This window comes from Hippopotamus amphibius, chromosome 7 (genome assembly GCF_030028045.1).
Source record: "Hippopotamus amphibius kiboko isolate mHipAmp2 chromosome 7, mHipAmp2.hap2, whole genome shotgun sequence".
Lineage (NCBI taxonomy): Eukaryota > Metazoa > Chordata > Mammalia > Artiodactyla > Hippopotamidae > Hippopotamus > Hippopotamus amphibius.
The window spans coordinates 97,035,988-97,055,780 of NC_080192.1; the positions used below are offsets into that span (position 1 = coordinate 97,035,988).

At 36.7% G+C, this 19,793-nt stretch overlaps 1 protein-coding gene across 5 annotated transcripts in view; it reads right to left on the reverse strand.

Annotated features, from left to right (window-relative positions):
• COMMD1 (copper metabolism domain containing 1) overlaps positions 1–19,793 on the reverse strand; it is a 152,111-nt gene that overhangs the window by 71,929 nt on the left and 60,389 nt on the right. For 4 of the 5 annotated variants that reach the window (XM_057741635.1, XM_057741638.1, XM_057741637.1 and 1 more), the window contains exon 3: positions 14,801–15,082. In XM_057741635.1, the coding sequence (XP_057597618.1) occupies positions 14,801–15,082 (282 nt within the window). Of the gene's footprint in view, positions 1–6,352; positions 6,441–14,800; positions 15,083–19,793 lie in introns of those variants that run through there. The other variant, XM_057741639.1, reaches the window with a different exon arrangement.

Here is a 19,793-nt window from a genome sequence, read left to right on the forward strand (position 1 = left end):
AGGGATGAAGGGAGGGAAGGAAGCTCCCACATGCCATGGAGCAACTAAGCCTGTGAGCCACAACTACTGAGCCTGCGCTCTAGAGCCTGAGAGCCACAACTATAGAGCCCATGTACCACAACTACTGAAGGCTGTGCGCCTAGAGCCCGTGCTTGGCAACAAGAGAAGCTACCACAATGAGAAGCCCACACACCACAACAAAGAGCAGCCCCCGCTTGCTACAACTAGAACAAGCCTGTGCGTAGCAACAAAGACCCAACACACCAATAAATAAATATATAAATAAATAAAATTTTAAAAAAAAGAAAAATTCATTCAATCCCTACCTCATTCCATATATAAAAATTAACTCAAAATAAATCAATGACCTAAATACTTACATTGACCTATTTCTCCTATGTTAAATAGGGGTATATCTTTATGACCAAGATTTGGCAATGGATTCTTAGATTTCACATTCTTAGATTTCACTGGACTGCTGGTCCAGTGGGTAAGACTCCACGCTCCCAATGTAGGAGGCCCGGGTTCAATCCCTGATTGGGAAACTAGATCCCACATGCTTGCCACAACTAAGAAAGTCCACATGCCACAACTAAGAGTTTGCATGCTGCAACTGAGACCTGGCACAGCCAAAATAAATAAATAAATAAATAAATAAATAAATAAATAAATATTTTTTAAAAATTAAAAAAAGCATGGACAACAAAAGGAAAAACAGATAACTTGGACTTTATAAAAATTTAAAAGTTCTGTGCATTCAAAGGACATTACCAAGTACATGAAAAGACATCATACAGAATAGGAGAAAATTTTGAATCATATATCTGATAAGAGTTTAATATAAAGAATACATAAAGAACTCTTAAAACTCAACAACAAAGAAGACAACCTATAGTTTTTTAAAGTGCAAATGACTTTAAGCATATAGCATTCTTTTCTGTAGAAGTTATATCTGCACTCAAACTTTACGGCCATAGAGGGCAAGCTATATAGATATGTTCTTCAACTTTGCTTCCATCATGGTGTTTTCATCCTTCAGCTTAATAGAAAGGCTAATGTCATAAACTTTATGATATAAAAGGTACTGATCTCCTTGACTCAAAGAGTTTATATGAAGAGGGACCTGGAAAACTTTCCACTGAACTCAGCATGTAAAGTAAGTGAGGCAGTGCTATCGTCAATACTTCTCCAATCTTGTACTCGTCATTTCTTCAATCTGTCGATGATCTTCAAACCCTGCATCCCTCACAGAGTCTTTATTCACTTGCCCATTAAAGGTCCACAATTCTCAAAGTTCTACTCTTGGCCTTCCTTCTGCTCCTCAATAATTTCTTAAATTCAGTGGATACTGAATAAATGCTCATGATTCCTAAACCTTTCCTTTTGCCACTTCTGGTAAGAGAACTGAATGAGTCAATGCATAAAACATGGTGAGGATATAATAAATAATATCTATAATTATTCTGATATTAAACACTCAGTAGATGTTTGCTAAACAGACGAAAACTAAAACATAATAACAAGCCAACAAAAGCTAACTTCATTAATTCCATACTTGTTATACTGCTCTATCTCTCATTATTTCCCAGCAAAAATAAACTGTGACACATATTTACTTTTTTTTTAAACCAGAAGTAATGGTGTATAAGTCAGAGACTAGGTCATACAAGGCACTGTGGCTTCCTGCTTGCTTTTTCTCTCTTGGATCACCCACTGTGGAAGAAATCAGTTGCTATGTTACTTAGTAGCCACCAGAAAGGAACTCAGGCCTCTTCTAACAGCCATGAGTGAGCCTGGAGGCAGATCCTCCAGCCCCAGTCAAGCCTTGGGATGGCTACACCCTGGCTGACACCTAGTGCAACTCACCAGGGACCCCAAGCTAGAATCACTTACCTAAGCAGCCTCAAATTCCTATCCCAACTTCTATATGAGAAAATAAATGTTTGTTGTTTTTTAAGCCCCTAATGTTGGTGGTAATTTGTTATGCAGTAGCAGATAACACATGGGTTCTCTCCCTTATCAATTCATTCAAAAATTTATCAAATATCTACTTTAATATTTTGAGGCTATAGGGATACAAATATTAGTGATAAATTGTAGACTTCTTGGGAATTCCCTAGTGGTCCAGTGGTTAGGACTCCACGCTTCTACTGCAGGGGGCGTGGGTTCGATCCCTGGTCAGGGAACTAAGATCCCACATGCTACAAGGTGAGCCCCCCCCCCCCCAAAAAAAAAATATATATATAGCCTATACATACATAGGCTTCTTGAAGGCATAAACTAAAACAAGGCACTGTAGTGGACATATACTGGTTTTGTTTGTCCAATATGCCTAATTCTTTTGGTAAACTACTCCTCACCTATTCCCTGTGGTATCAGCTGTCAATCTATACCTTGCCTTACCCCTGGTTAAAAGAGCTGACAAACACTGAAAGTTTAAATTACCTAACTTCTGTAAACAGTGACTTCTCCATGGGTAGCCATGTAACCTAAGCAGGAAAAATAAGAATTTCAGCCTTTAGTCAATATATACATGTTGGTGAGAGAGAAGTACCTCTTTCCACTAGTATTGCTACGCTGAAAAGAGAAGCTTGAGAGCCATGATTTTACCTCCACAGGAAGCTTGTTTACAGAATGACAAGAACAGAGCCAAAGAGAGCCAAGAAGTATCTGAAGCCAAGAACCACTTTTGGGCTTCCTAAGTACATAAGCTGCTAACCTTATTTTTTTGCTTAAGTTAGATACTAATATAGGTGCTTTGTTTTTCATTTTAAATCTAAGTTATAAGAAATGCTGAAAAAGGTTCAAATATCCTGAGAATTCAGATTATCTGATCCAGCTGAGATAACTAGGGAGGAATTCGTGGCAGAGATAATCAGTAATACAAACTCTAAAGAAGAGAGAAGATTTAACCAAATGAAAATGGGGATGGATAAAGAACATTCCAAGTAGCAACAGAAAAGGATATGCATGTATGGAAAATACAGTCCCACTTTGTAGGACTGTACAATATAAATAGGTGATAAAGCATGGAAACCTTAAGCTTTATTCCTCGGGGGCTAAGCTGTTTTTTCTAGACTAAGGCAGTGTGTGAGGGGAGTTATCTATCATAGGATAACAGATCAAACTCATTTTGTGATCACTATTGTTTGAATGTCACCACTCAATTAGCTATGTGCTCATGAGCTTTATCATCATAATTCAGTTCTGCTTCTCTACTGTAATCACAGACTATTAAATGACTTACTAAAATTCAGATATACTTCCACTATTATTGATCTACTTAAGTTAATAACCCTGGCAATGAAAAGGATGTTGAACTCATTCGGCAGTTAATCTGAGCTCATTCCTAGTGACTACCACTCATTATTAAGTGCCACATGTATCTTGGGTGATACTACTGAGCTCTCTTTGATTAATTACAGACAAACCTATCTAGAAAGTTCAGAAACATGATAAAACTGAAACTTAGCTTCTAAGTTCAAAAGTCCCACTTTCTGTTCTCTCAACTGAGAAATCATTTTTTCAAAATCCATCCAAAAGTGTTAAGGCCTTACACCGTATATAAAAATTAAATCAAAATGGATCAAAGACCTAAACATAAAGAGTTAAAACTATAAAACTCTTAGAAGGAAACAGGGGGAAAGTTTCATGACACTGGATTTGGTAATTATTTCTTGGACATGACACTAAAAAAAGCACAGGAAACAAAAGAAAAAAATAAGATAAATTGGACTACATCAAAATTAAAATTTTTTGTGCATCCAAGGACATTATCTAGAGAGTGAAAAGACAACCCACAGAATGCAAGAGAATATTTGTAAATCATACATCTGATAAGTGATTGATATGCAGAATACACAAAGAGTTCCTATAACTCAGAAACAACAACAGGGACCTCCTAGGTGGCGCAGTGGCTAAGAATCCACCTGCCAATGCAGGGGACACGGGTTCAATCCCTGCCCCAGGGAGATACCACATGCCTTGGAGCAACTAAGCCCGTGTACCACAACTATTGAGCCCATGCGCCTAGAGCCTGTGCTCCACAACAAGAGAAGTCACAGCAATCAGGAGCCCATGCACCACAACAAAGAGTAGCCCCTGCTTGCCGCAACTAGAGAAAGCCTGTGTGCAGCAACAAACACCCAACACAGCCAATAAATAAATAAATAAATAAATTTATAAAACAAAACAACAACAAACAACCAGATTTTAAAATGGGCAAAGGACATGAGCAGACACTTCTCAAAGAAGATATACAAATTACTAACAAGCACATGAAAAGATGATCAACATTGCTAATCATTAGGGAATGTAACTCAAAACCACAATGAGTTTTGTGTATGTAACTTAAAATTTCACAACCATTAGGATGGCAGTTAAAAAAAAAAGGAAGGAAGGAAATAACAAATGTTGATAAGGTTGTGCAGAAATTAGAACCCTGGCACATTGCTGGAAAGGATATAAAGTGGTTGCAGCCACTGTGGAAAAGTTTTGCAGTTCCTCAAAAACTTAAGCACAGAACTTACCATGTGCTCTCACAATTCTACTCCTAGATAAACACCCTAAGCAGAGACACCATGTCCATAGCAACATTATTCACAAAAACCAAAAGATGGAAACAATTCAAATGTCCATCAACATATTAATGGATAAACAAAATGAGGTATATACATACAGTGGAATATTATTCAGCTTTAAAAAATAATTCTGACACAATACTACAACATGGATGAATCTTAAGACATTATGTGAAGTGAAATAAGCCAGACACAAAAGGGCAATTATTGTATGATTCCACTTACCCGAGTTTCGTAGTAGAATAGGCACATTCAAAGACACAGAATGTAGACAGAGATTACCAGAGGCCAGTGAGAGGTGAGAATGGGGAGTTATTGTTTAATGAGTACAGAGTTCCTGTTTGGGATAATAAAAAAGTTCTAGAAATAGAGGGTGGTGATGGTTACAAAACACTGTGAATGTACCTAATACCACTGAACTATACACTTAAAAATGGTTAAACAGTAAATTTTATGTTGTGTATATTTTACATAATTTTAAAAAGTGCTAAGAATGGGCTTGGGTCAGAGGCCTTCTTGGCAGTAGAGCAGCAGCATACATGGAATGTAGCCCACAGCCTACCAGCCAGTACACAAATGCTAGACAAACACAAGCAGTTTCAACATTGCTGGACAGGATACACTGTCACTCTGAGTTTAGCACAAAAATTGTTTCCAAGTCCTCTTAAGGCTTGGTTTCCTGGCTTCCTCTCAAGCACCCCATCTGTCCACAAGAATAGAACCAGAGAGCCTGAATGGCAACAATCTGAAAGAAGTCCAACACCAGGGGCTGCCTGTTGGCAGGCTATTAGTCAGAAGCTGAGGACTTCAGCAGTGCTAAAGCCCTGTTCTCACAGGGTCAATGAGTATGCAAAAACAAACACTCATATATCTCTCTACCTCTTTAAATCTTTATATTGAAGCATAATACACATACAGAAAAGGGCACATCATAAGAAACAATGATTTTTTTAAAGCCTACTGGGAAAAATTTAAGCTCAATAATCTCAAATGCATCTCTCTCTTCATAAATTGGAGTTTTTTTTAATAAAATTACTTCAGCACAAAAACATTTTCTTAACTGCCAAATGTTAAATAATTTTTTTTGATTCACTTTTTTCCCAGGTGGAAGGTCTAGTAACAACTACCAAAAAACTCAGGTTGTATATAAGATGGCCAATTTAGCAATAAGACCGTTAAACAAAGACTAGGGTTACCAATTTATACTAACATATTCATGGAAAAAAAGAGTTACCCCCAATTCCTCACTTTCTTTCATTTTCTACATCCCTTCCAACCCATCCCAAAGCAACTCATCTACATTAAAATGTTTCTTCTATCTGCTCACTTCTCTCCACGTTGACTGCTAAAATTATCTCCATCTTCCTGGCTAATATTATCACCTGGACCACCACCACAGCTCCTCTAAGTGTTCTCCTGACTTCACTTTTTTTCCCTTTTGGCACTATCGTGATTTTTATTAGTTATCTCTGGGCTTCCCAAATTTTGAAACATGTTACAATAAAACTTAAAAAGGAAGGAGATTCTCATAATTGTGGGAAAGAGGTAGAAATGTGGAATGAAGATTGTCAGAAGTCCACATAACCCCATTCTGAAGTGGAGCATTAATTTGGCTCTTTTCATTCTGGATACCTAACCTTGCTAACAGAATGAAGGATGAAGTTTTTGGGGTTTTTTTTCTTACCTTGAGACCCCATTTTACCTAACTACTATCACACAGAGATTTGGAAGCAAAAGAGAATAGCTTCTAATGTACAAAAAACCAATTCCAACCTTAGTAATTTTTTTCCTGAGTTCTCAGTATCATGGCTTCATTCTTGACTATATTATGATCCATCCTTCACATATGAATCAGGGATCCTATGAGGACATAAATCACATTGCATCAGTCCCTTGTTTGAAGCCCTCCAATGGTTTCCTATTATACTCAGAATAAAAATTCAGATTTCTTAACAAGGCCAACTTCTTGCCTTTTCTATTCTCTCTGCATGTATTTTGTGCTCTCAGATCAGACTGCCTCCTTAGAGAAGCCTTCCCTCTCTCAAATGAAAGCAAAAGCCCTTTACTTTGAGGTGGGCTCTGGGGATTCATAATTTTTTAAAGCTCCTGAAGTGATGCTGAGAACCACTGTGGTAAATGAGTCTTGCTTTTGCTTACAACAATTTTTCTGCCCATTTACTTCCCGCTGCTTGTTACCAAGTACCAAGTTTGAGAAAGTGGAAAACCAACATGTAGGTAGTGGTTTAAAAAAAAAAAAAAGAGGGATGGAAAGCAGGGGTGGGGAGAGAGAGGAAAGAGAGAAAAAGGAAGGAAAGGAAAGAAGGAAGGAAGGAAGGAAGGAAGGAAGGAAGGAAGGAAGGAAGGAAGGAAGGAAGGAAGGGCAACCTGTACTAATCCAGTGCCAAAGGTCACATCTGTGTGCTAAACACAAGGGTTATGTTCACAAACTCTAGAGAAGTCATAGTACCTGTACCAACTTTTTTGTTTTTCTTAATTCATGACACTCAACTCTAAATCAGAGTTAAAGTCAGAGAAATCAAATGCAAGTGCTATCTCCTTAGAACTACCTTTCTCAACTTCCTGGGCCAAGAGAGCCATTTCCTCTTATGAGCTTTGGTAAGGCTCTTCAGTCTCTGATACACTTTCTTACACTGATTACTACTATTTTTCATTTACTGTCAGCTCCTTAGGACAGAGACTTGTCCATATTGCTCACTTATATATCCTCAACACCTACACAGTGCCTGATACATGATAGATGCTTAATAAAATAGTGAATTATATGATTCATTGATTCATTCAACAACTATTTCCTGAACATCATGTGCCAAGCAGCATCCTAGACTTAGAATACAGCAGTGAACAAAACAGTAATAATCGTAACCCCATTACATGCTAATGTGTAGCACAGAGAAGATTAATAAGTAAAATAAAATATATAGCATGGTAGATAGTAACAAATGCCAAGAAGAAAAAATAAAGCAGAAAAAACTAATCTATGATGATAAAAAATAGATCGGTGGTTGTGTAGGAACTATGCTAGAGAGAAAGAGGGAGACTTTTATAGGGATGATGAATACATCCTGTCACTGGACTGTCACGGTGGTTTCACAAGTGTATACAGCAGCCAAAATTAATCAAATCCATTAATCAAATGGATACAGTTTGTTGTGTAGAAATTACAGCTCACTAAAGTTTTCAAAAAATAAAGCAGAAAGTAGAGGACTAAACTTTTAGAGGGGTAGTCAGTGACAGCATATTGAGAAGGTAAAGTTTTTAAAAAAGACCAGGAAAGTGAAAAGGCTAACTCTATAAATATCTGAGTGAAGACCAGTTCAGAGAGAGGGAACAGCAAATGCACAGACCCTAAAGAGGGAACATGCTTAGCACGATCAATGAATCAGCAAGGAGGCCAATGGGTCTAGCTAGAGTAGACTGAACAAGGGAAAGAGCTATTAATCTGATTGACATAGGAAGCCCCTAGAGTGAGATGAGAGCCATGAATTCATTAACTGACTTGGGCTTTAACAGAGTTACTCCACTGACACACTGCTGTGTGTTGAGAATAGGCTAAAGAGCAGATGCAAAGAGGTCAGTTAGGAGGATGTTATTATAATCTAGGAGAGAAGTGATGGTGATCTGAACAGACTAGAGGGGAATAGCGAAAAGTAATCAAATTAAACCCAGCAACATTTTATGGAGGACTAGATGTGGGCATGAGAAAAAGAGGATATGAACTGGAAGAATGCAGGTACCACTGACTGAGATGATATAAAATGTAGGAGAAACAAATATGGGAGGCAAAGGAGGAACTTAGTCTGGGGCATATTCAAATTTTTGATACATTTTCACATTTAAATAAAGTTTTCAAATATGTCATAACCTGGAATTTAAGGGAGAAATCCAGTTTGGAGATATAAATTTGGGAGTCATTAGTCTATAGATGGTATTTAAATCCATAAAACTAAATGAGATCACCTAGGAAGTGTGTTGTAGATAAGGAAGAAAATAGGACCAAAGACTTAAGCCCAGGGACACTCCAATGTTGAAAAGTTGGTGAAATGAGAAAGAACCAGCAAAAAAGATATAAAAAGAAAGAAAAAAAAAAAGAACAGACTAGAAAATTTGGAGGAAAATCAGGCAAATGTGGTATCCTGAAGGACAAGTGTTTCAAAGAAAAGAGAATTCAAGTATGTCAAATGTTGCTCATAGGTCAAGCCTCAAAAGGTTGCCATTTAAGACCAAAATAAATGCAAAAACATTACATAAATTTTTGAACAAAGGCTTAGTTAAGAAAACAAAGTATACTAATAGTACAGCAGTCTAATCTTTAGTACATCAAAAATGTTAAATACCACTTACTATTATACAATTCTTCCATAAAACATACCCCCAAATGTCCACTTTTTAATGGGTAAATTATCAACTTCTGAAAAGTTCTAATTTTTATTGTTTCAAAACTAGATGACCACTTAACTTTTTTTCCCCACTAGCTATTACCTATTCTCTGTAATGTAACTATTCATTCTAATTAGTAATGTTAACACAAGTTTTTTAGCATCTTTTTTTCTTTTGTAAAACATTTCCTTCTGCACAGGTATGTTTTACAAATAGCTAATTCAGAGTTAGTCAGAATTTAAATATCAAGTTTTGGATCTCCATGTTTGTTTTATAGCAAAAATAAACACAATAAAAATCACAATGGCTTTCAAGGAGGACCAAATTTTTATTCCATTTATTTTCTGTGCTGTTATAGATTTTAGGCACTGTCCTTCTACAAAATATATCATGGAACTGTTTAGGACCACAACGTTAGAAAACAAACTATTAAGAAACACATCTTATAGCTACAAAAAAGGGTTGGCCCATTCAGAATTAAAGTTTAAATAAACCCAGTGTTCAAAACCTGATATAAAATTTAAGATGGAAAACTTTTTATTTAGAAAAAAAGTATTATAAACTGATTTAAGCATCCTCAAGCTGTTAAATTTCATCAATCTGTACTGATAAAGGGTGGTTTGTTTATTAGATTAGTTTGACTGATTTCTCTGGAGGCTTTCCTTTGTTAAAAGTGAAAATCCAACCTTAAAAACAAGAATTATCAGAAATAGGCCAAGCATTACAGCTTGTATAACCATATAAGATTATCTAAGCTCCCCTCCATAGCTACTGGGAATAAAGTAACATGATCTCAAAATGATGACTAAGTGTTAATAAAATAAAATGGCATTTATTTACTCTCTATATCCATCCTTACAAATTTCCCCATATATTGATACACACACATATAAATGTGTGTATGTATGTATGTAAGAGAGAAAGGGTATATAGGGGGGTGGGAGAGAATGTGTTTTAAACTTTGCTGCTTCTCCTATGATACAAAGCAGGGAGTTGTGGTGGCTCTGCTCAGGCTTATGAAGCTATAATGGTACATAAGAGAGCTCAGCATAAACTGATAATTAATCATAGGTTTTAGCAGATTCTTGTTTCTTACCATCAGAATTATACAAGGAGATCAGTGTACCTTGTTTTAGAAGGAATTCTGGAAGTTAAAAATAAGTGATTACTTTCTTCTGAGATTAAATGTTTACCTATGTTTCAGACAAAATGCTGGCCTTTTAATCCAGAGCCTAACCTGTCTTGATCCTAGAAATCAGAGTGTGTCTACCATGATACCCCTTTTTCTTTTAACCAGTGTATATACTCTTTTGATATTTGATTACTCCCTTATCTAACTGCTTGAAAATGACAGAATTGAGCATATGAATTGGGCAGGAAAAAATCAGATCAGTAAAGGTAGACTCTATCTTCTTCCCTATGTCCGCTGAAAACAACCCAAAACTAGAAGAGTGCTTGGTACACTAAAACGTAGTCTAGAAAGGGCAATGACATTAGCCATATTTTTTAAAAAGAAACAGAGCTTTATATTTCAGGATCTCTACAGGCAGAGAATCTCTAATGCTTACGAAAGAACGATTCAGCAGAAGAAAGACGAAATAATTTATTACTAAATGGTTTAGCACGGAAGCTGTGGCTAAATGTTTCCTCACAAAACGTCTTATTGGTCCTGAAAAACAAGAAGTCACAAAAGAAAAACCAACATGTCTTTATAAAATGCCAAAATTCAGCCTCAAAAAAAGAGAAATAACCATATACGAGACTCTACTAAGCATATAAATTACCCTCCCAAAAGTTACTGTTTTAAAAAAGAAACTCTCTGAGAATTTCTATTGAAGTTCCAGGAAGGAAAAACACAACAGTGGTATTAATGAAGTAAGCAAAACAATAAAACTTTCCTAAAGACACATGCCAGATTCCAACAGTCCTTAAGGCTTAGGTTCCTCAGTAATTCATAATCAAATATGAAAGAATCTCAATTATAAAAGTAAAGCACTGGTGTTTTTCCCTTTGGACATAAATGTTCATCTCAAAATTTTCTGTGTACTTTTACAATTAAATTCATGTTTTATTCTTGCAAAAATTTTATTTCTGTTGAAAAACATTCACTACAGAAAGGTAATTAGGTCACTAGTGCAGTCATTTTCTCTAGCTTTGCATATTTCCATAAATATATACTGCCTTAGTTACTTCTCTATTACTTTGGCTTCCTCACATTCCAAAGGCATTATATTTTGTGGTTAACAAGGGAAAAAAAATTTAATGCATGCACTTGGCTGCCAACTATCAAATGCACTTTTTGGACCAAAGAAAGAAATAATGCAGACAAACTGCGTAGGAGAGAGAAATTTAAATAGAGAGAGGAAAACAAAACAAAAAAAACCTACCACCACCACATCTAGTGCCTGAATAAATAGTCCCCAAGCACTCCACAAATTATGGCAAGTAGAAGTAATATGCCAACGTATACTGAATTCTCACTGTAAAAATTTAATATCAAGCTCTATTAACATTTCAAATCAGAGTAGTTGGCACATTTAACATAGTGGTTCTCAACCTTGGATGAATACTAAAATCACCAGTTTTTAATTGTTGGGGTTTTTTTTGGCCACACTGCGCAGCATGCGGGATCTTAGCTCCCCAAGCATGGATGGGACCCAATCGCCCTGCAGCGGAAGCGTGGAGTCTTAACCACTGGACCGCCAGGGAAGTAAGCCCCCGCCTTCTTTTTATTTATTTATTTTTTTTGAAATCACCAGTTTTGAAGAATACTGATGCCCGGGTCCCATCCCCACAGATTCTTATTTAATTGGTCTGAAGTATGTCCAGAGCATGAAAATTTTTAAAGCTCCAAAAGTGATTCTTATGGGCAGCCATGACTGAGAACCACTTATTTAAAATGACGTAAATTGAAGACAGTAATTTAGTTGATTGGAGTATGTGGACAGACACACACACATACACACGCACGCACCCACCCACCCAGAGTTCAAAAAACTTGGTCATTCTTCCTAGAAACAACCTCTTAATATCCTAGGATCATTAATTCTCTCACAAGCTCATCGAATGACAGCAGTGTAAAAATAACTTTGCCTTTGTTGCTTGCGTGTATTCTAAAAACTGGTAACTTGATTTAGTAGAGTATTTCATAAATAACATTCACCTAGATGCTGACAAAAGTACTAACCAAGGATCCAGGTCTCACAGAAACATTTCTGATAGGATTTGCATTGTATATTTTACTGCCAGCCTAAGTTCTATTACAGTTTACTTCTTTCTTTACAACTTTTCTTGATTTAAGAATGTTTTCATTCAAAGAATTTTGTGGGTTAAAGTGCATTTTCAATCATTTTCACAGTGACCATTTTACAATTTTGAAGTGTAAGTAATGTACAATAAACTGCATATCTAAAGCATACAATTTTATAAGTTTTGACATACATATATTTATATCCATAAAACTGTTGCCACAATGAATATAAACATTTTTATCACACTTAAAAATTTTCATGCACCCCTCTGTAATCTAATCTATCCTCCCTCTACTCTTATACCCAGGCATCTGCTTTCTGTCACTACAGATTACTTTGCATTTTCTAGGATTTTATGTAAGTATAATTATACATCATGCTAAAAAAAAGTTTTTATCTGGCTTATTTCACTCAGCAAATGATTCTGAGATTCAACCATTTTGTTGCGTATATCAAAAGTTCTTTCCTTCTTATTGCTGAGTGATATTCCTATCAACGCTCTTGATTACCACATTGTATAACCAACATGTTTTATAACCAATATTTTTTCTTAGCACAGACTACTGTGAGACGCTAACAAAAGCTCCTGGATGTTAGTGTCAATGGTGTTTGGAAAAACTAAGTCTGGTGATCCCCATTTTAGTTCTCGCTTTACCACTTATCAGCTGTGTTTGAAGCAAGTCACTTATCTGTCTCATACACCTTCTCTGGAAAATACGGATATACCAGCTCACCTATGTGATTCACCTTAGATGAGTGCTTAAGGACTCTCTTGACTTCTAAGACCTACTGATTCTATTGAAATAGGTAAACCTTCTGGAAAGACAGCAATACCCATTGTTTACATATTGTTTGTGACTGCTTTTGAGCTGCACCAATGATGAGTGCTTGTGACAGAAACTGCATAGCTATCAAGCCTAAACTATGTCCTCTAAAATAAAAGCTTACCAACTTGTTCTAAGTAATCATGAAATGTTCCTGAAGCTAGCTAAAAAATCATGTGCAGTGAAGTTTGATTTACTGATTGACAAAAAAACCATTCTACTATTTAAAAAAAAAATGTTTCTTCTTGTTACTTTAGCTAACAAAATAAAAGGAAAACCATAGGAACTTAAAAATAAGATTTTTTAAATCCCTGTGTCAGTACCCAATAAATTCAGATGGTATACAAGTTACCAAAATCAAAAGGCACATTATAAACCCCAGTGCAAGAAATATTAGGAAAATATCAAGTTAAGGAAATACTATAATAGTTTTTTTTAAGCTCTTTATTGGAGTACAATTGCTTTACACTGTTGTTATAATAGTTTTCTAAGAAAGTCAAAGTAGATACATTTGTTTTCATATTCCTGCCCAAATGATAAATACTTGACAAAATGAAATAATCATACTGCCAGAATAAAAAATAAATAGCCTATACAAATGGCTAGTGAAACTTAGATATCCAATAATACTTTCTGCACCTTTTTAATCTGTCAGATTTTTGGTCTAGGAATAATAGGAGGAAGGCTGTATAACACAGTGGTTAAGAAAATGGGCTTTAGGCTCAGAGAAACCAAAGTCAATAAAGGCAATCAGCACTACTGTAAAATAACTGAATAAAAGGTCCTCAAAATATATTTTGAAAAAGAACAACTTTTCTAAAGGGATTATCTTTTAAATTAAAATTAAAGTCATTAGGGAACTACAAATACTGAAAAAATGCTAGGAAACTCAAGAAGGGAATACGTGAGGAAACCTGTCAGCTAAAAAAATGCTCTCATCATTAGAAGGAAAGAAATAAATTTCTATTATAGGATGTAATAGAACCACTTATTTGATTATTTATCTGAAAATGAATCTGGTTAGCTAATTCAGCGATCTGGGTTTTCTCTTCCTAATTACAAGTTGCTGCTTTTTTTCCCCCAAAAGACATAATCCAGGTCATTAAAAGTCTGATCTGGCAGTCATCTGGAGTACAAACTGAATAACTTCAAGAAAGACCATGTAGATGTCTGCTATAATGACATTGGAAACTGCAAGGAAAGCTGTACTGTTTTGTAAATAACCAAGATCAATTAAAAATTATTTGTAGACTCAAGGACAGATAGAGTATACTTAGGGTCTTTAGGAACAATACAATATTATAATTAAAATAATATTGCCTCCTATACCTGAATGCCTATAAAGATGAGTTTTGTGAGATAGTTTTGTTCTTTGTTGTTTAATCTCAAATCCTGGTCTTTTACTTAGCATCTTTATCATTGCCTTGGAGATTCTGATCAAACACCAAAAATTCTGAGATCGTACCAAAAGGAAACAGTGGCCAACTTCTGTGCAATCATCTTATTGACCCATTTTATTCTTTTGAGATAGCTGCCAGAGGCTGGTTTTCAGACTCTATCCATAATTGGGAATATCCAAATTTTCAGATGGTTCTATCTCTGAAAAGGGATTCTAAAAAACAGAATCTTTTCCTATTATCATTATCTCTGCAAACAAAGACTGTTACATAAAATCATTCTGAATGTATGGCTAATATGTAATGGACAATACAGTTTACAAAGGGAAATTGATTTAAGTTGAACTCACCTGTCCACTTTTCCCTATTTCCAGCTCCATTATGGCAACAGGAGTGTGTATTTGAGCTGAGTGTCTTGACTGCGATTTGCCATCAACTCTCCAGCTCAAGCCCCGAAGCCCACTGTCCCAGCGGCTCTGGTTCATGAGGCTCTCTCGGATTTTTGTCTTATGGCTCTTCCAGAATTTGGAAATGACAGCAGCTTGGTCAGATGTGATCCCACCTTGCTTTTTGGTTTGAGCAGTCAAGAATGCCTCCAGCTGGTTGAAATCCATGTCTGCAGATGCAATAGACTATAATGACAGAAAAAGTAATAAATTTGAATTGGTAGATAAATAGAAAAAGATAGCTTCTTAACACAGATCACATTTTGAGTGATTCATAATCACTGAATAAGCTTCCAAAAAGGGTCATCAAAAGACAAAAATGAGAATAAGCTCTTCATAAGCATAAAAATATTGCCTTTGAAAATATTGAATATTGACTGTCATACAGAGTGAAGTAAGTCAGAAAGAGAAAACTATATATTAACGCATATATACAGAATCTAGAAAAATGGTACAGAGCAACCGGTTTGTAAGGCAGAAATAGAGACACAGATGTAGAGAACAAACATATGGACACCAGGCAGGGGAAGCAGGGATGGGGGTGGCGGTGGGGGGGGGGAGGGCGGGAGGGGGTTAGGGTGGGATGAATTGGGAGATTGGGATTGCCATATATACACTACTAATAAAAAAATATATCAAATTTTACACTTTAAATATATGCAGTTTATTGTATGTCAATTATACCTCAATAAAGTTCTTATAAAAAGGAAAGAAAGAAAATATTGAATATCAGAAAAGCTACTGTTAAAAATTCCATGTTGGGAATTCCCTGGCGGTTTAGTGGATAGGACTCCACACTCTCACTGCAGAGGGCCCAGGTTCAGTCCCTGGTCAGGGAACTAAGATACCACAAGCTATGCAGCATGGCCCAAACAAACAAAAACACCATGTCACTCAAATTCTCTATCAATTACTAGAATCTATAAATATCCAGTTCCATGATGAGGAAATAATAAAATAATAAAATAAAAACTGAAAAATAAAATAATAAAACAAGAGAATAAAATGAATTAGTGCTTTGATGAAATCTTACATAATTTCACAGTGCCTTTATAGCCAGGCTTGGTTTGATATACTATAACTGTGTGATGTCTTGTCCACAAGACGTACTAAGAATATTTTGTTAAATGAATATTACAATAAAATAGAATGAAGCCAAGCAAAGATGAGGCTGGGTTCTAATGGAGTGATGTCCCTGTTAGGTAATCCCCAAGGCCCTGGTTCCTTCAGAGCTTTCTTCAATTCTTTATGTTATCTCAGCATCTTTTCCACCTGCAGGCACCAAAAAATCCCATTTTACTATTCAAGACAGTTTAAGCTGTAGTCCTATCATTTGGAAGCAAGAGTCCTGCCTAAATTTGAGCAGTAGCAGTGAGAACAGAGGAATGTAAAGGTAGACAGTATACAGGTAGAGTATAGGTAGAATAGGTGGAATGGAGGCTGAAAGACAAACATGCTTTCATTCCTCCATTGACATAAAAAAGTTTTATGATAAATACTACAACATAGATTAAAGATATTTCACATTACAACTCAACAAAATGTTTACTGAATATTTGCCTATTTACCAGGTATAAGGACCCCAAATCTCTGCTACTCCACTCAATAGAAACATTAATTTGTATAATATACTATAATTAAATAAAATTATTTCCACTGGCACTTTGCTTCACAATATCACATCACAACACAGGTGATGTGTATCATTCTTTTCCTAAAGGCATATCAAGAAATCTATTCTGATTTAGCTTCACTTGTGACAGAAGTTATTTTGCTTGGGTTCCAGTCAATAATATCTTGACCAAAAAAGGTGTTACCATTTCTGCAACATATTCATCTTTTTATTTGCTCAACTCTTTAAAAATGTAAGAACCATTCTTAGCTAATGGGTTATACAAAAATAGTGTGTCCCACAGGATGCAGTTTGCCAACCCCTGCTCAAGAACATCCTACAAAACAACTGACACATGTCCCACATGACTTGGTAATGTCCCATGTAACATTACATGGAAAAACCTGTTTATAATTACCTGGGCCTAGAAATTAATCTTTTCCTTTTTACATAAAAAAGTATTTTTTGGCACAGTTTTAATAAGCTCTAAATTTTCCAGGAATACAACTGATATAGCTTGCATCAATACTTTGGTTTGGTCAGAAATTTACAAATAGGTTGTTTAGTGTGAGAGATAACAGATGCCTGGTGATTCATTTCCAAGGAATGTAGTAAAAGTAGTAAAAGTCTGCCGACGTGACCAAAGGCCCAAAGGCTCGTACCAAAAGTAAGGGGCATAAGCTCCCTCCAGAACAAAGGGAGGTGTGGTAACTGTCACAACATCATAGAGGAGGCCTAAGCCTTCCAATCAAGTAGTAGTAAAGTACGCATTGTAACCTCATTGGTAGGTGACGTTTGGGACAGCGTGTGAACCCTGTAGTACTCAGCCTATGAGGAACCAGGGGAGGGACTTGCGAACTAGGGAATAAAAATGATGATGGTAATTTTTGTGTGTACCTGTCCCAGACACGACACCCGCTCTTGCAGGACCATTATTAAAGTCTCGCCTCACTGTACTCTGGACTTCCGTGTCCTTTCTTTGGTAATCGGACAAGTGAGCTCTTTTTCCTCACATTGAGCACTTTGGAAAATCTCACTGTCTGTGGCAATACCATTCATATTTGGACATCTGAACTACCAAAACAACACATCTATATATGTCTGCTTTATTGCTGCACATTCACAGTGATTCTACATATAGGTACAAGTATTTGATTAATTCATTGTATGTTCTAATGCAGTAATGCCTCAACATTTACATTTTTAAATATATAAATTATTTTCCTTATAACTTTATATTACATTTATGTTATCATATTATTAGAAGTTATGCAAGTTAATTCTATTGTATGTGAATTATAATTATACATGCATTTCATTTAGGTTAATAAAGGAACTGTATGGTCACGTCACTCAAGATGGCTATTCTCTTGCTCTCTGTACGTCCCCTGCCTGACCAGTGCCTGCTTCACCTATATCCTATTTACATGACTGATCTTCCTACAAACTTGCCCCAGGCCCCAGCTAGTGATTGTTCTTATCAAAGGGGCTATGAGGGGTGTGCCCCTCTGCTGGTTTCCCTGGTAACTAATGAGCCAACCTGATGTAATTCCCCCTATTACTGGCAATCTCCCCTTCTACCCGGGAGTGAAGCCTGCCACCATGTCCTGCCCACCGTCAGCACATGGTGGGTGTCGCTCCAGGACCTTGCTTCAGATGTGTAAGCGCTCCCACCCACTAAACCACTGATGTCTCTGTCACTCACTCTGGGCTCTTTCTTTGGTCTTAAAGCTGGGCAAGTGTAGGCCTTGCAGGCCTGCAGGGTGCAGCCCAACAGGGACATTAGAAAAGATTTACTATAAAAAGGAGACACTGGGTCCTTTAGGTTTGAGAGCCACTGAGGATCAAATCCAAACCCAACACAACAGGCCTTTCAAGATCTGCTTCTTATAAGCAGATAGGTTAGGGGGTCCTTGGAGAAAGAGAACCAAGAATGGCTTTCTTGACATAAGAGAACCCACTCTGGCTTAAGCCATTTTGTGATCTAAGCCTGGCCCAAAGGCTTGCCCTTGAACAGGAAAGGGAAGGAATGCAGAAACTAAGGAGGAGCAGTCAAGAAATAATAGTGCAGCCTTGGGGCAGGGTCCTCATTCCTCAAGGGATATACATAATAATATATCTTTGAGTTCTGCAGGAACTAATAAGGCCCCCACCAGGTGGAGGATGGTATGAAGATGTTGATCCTCTAGACTTTAATAAACTCAAGGCTGGACTCTGTCCACCTTTGCCCCAATTCTATGCTGAATTCTCCTCTGCTCAAGCCCCCTCATGAATAGGTATGTACCCTTAACTTAAAAGTTCCCCAATTTTGCTGTTTAGGGAGACACTGCTTTAAGAAAGATCCCCAGTGTTCTCCTTACTTGCTGCAAGTAATAAATCCTTCCTTCTCCCGTTCTTTGGCTTGGTTGTGTCTATTCGCTCAACACCCACCAAGGGGCAACCCAGTTGTCAGGTAACATTATCTTTCAGTGCCTCCTATCTTACTTTACACCCTGCCTCCCACACTTGCCACTCAGACATCACTAACTTGTTCATACTGCCTCTACTGTCAATCCTAATATGCTGCTTCTTTCTATGTGCCTCTGTTCATGCTATTCTAACTGCCTGAAATGTCCTTTCATCACCACCTTCACCAGATTAACTTCTATTCACCATTCAAAATTCAGTTCAAGCATGGCTCCCCCAATATCCCTCCCCTAGTAAGGTAAAGGTGCCTCTCTATTCCAAAAATACCCTAATATCTCTACCACAGCACTTACCTCAATGTAATGAAGCTTTCTGTTTACAAATCTATTTCACCCAACAGATTCTAATCTTTGACAGATTCTAATCTATGTATCTCTGCAAATATAGGATCTAACACAACATTTTGAATTTATGTTCTAATAAACACTCACAACTGTATCAACAACCTTTGAAACCAAAAGTAATAAATGTTGCAGACTAACTTTAAGTCTAGAATTATTTACAGTTACCAACTCCTTGCTCTACAAAATCTTCCCATGTATATCACAAACCATAAACTCCTAGATAAGTTAGAAAATAATCCCATGGTGCTGATATCTGTTTGCCTAACCTAGGCTTACAAATTAGTAAGGGGCTCAGAGCTAAAGGATATTTAGGCTAGGAAGTCAGGAGAAAGGAAGAATTTGATTGAAAGATAAAAATGTAAACCATTGGGCTTCCTGGGTGGCAGTGGTTAAGAATCCGCCTGCCAATGCAGGGGACATAGGATCAATCCCTGCTCCAGGAAGATCCCACATGCTGCAGAGCAACTAAGCCCAT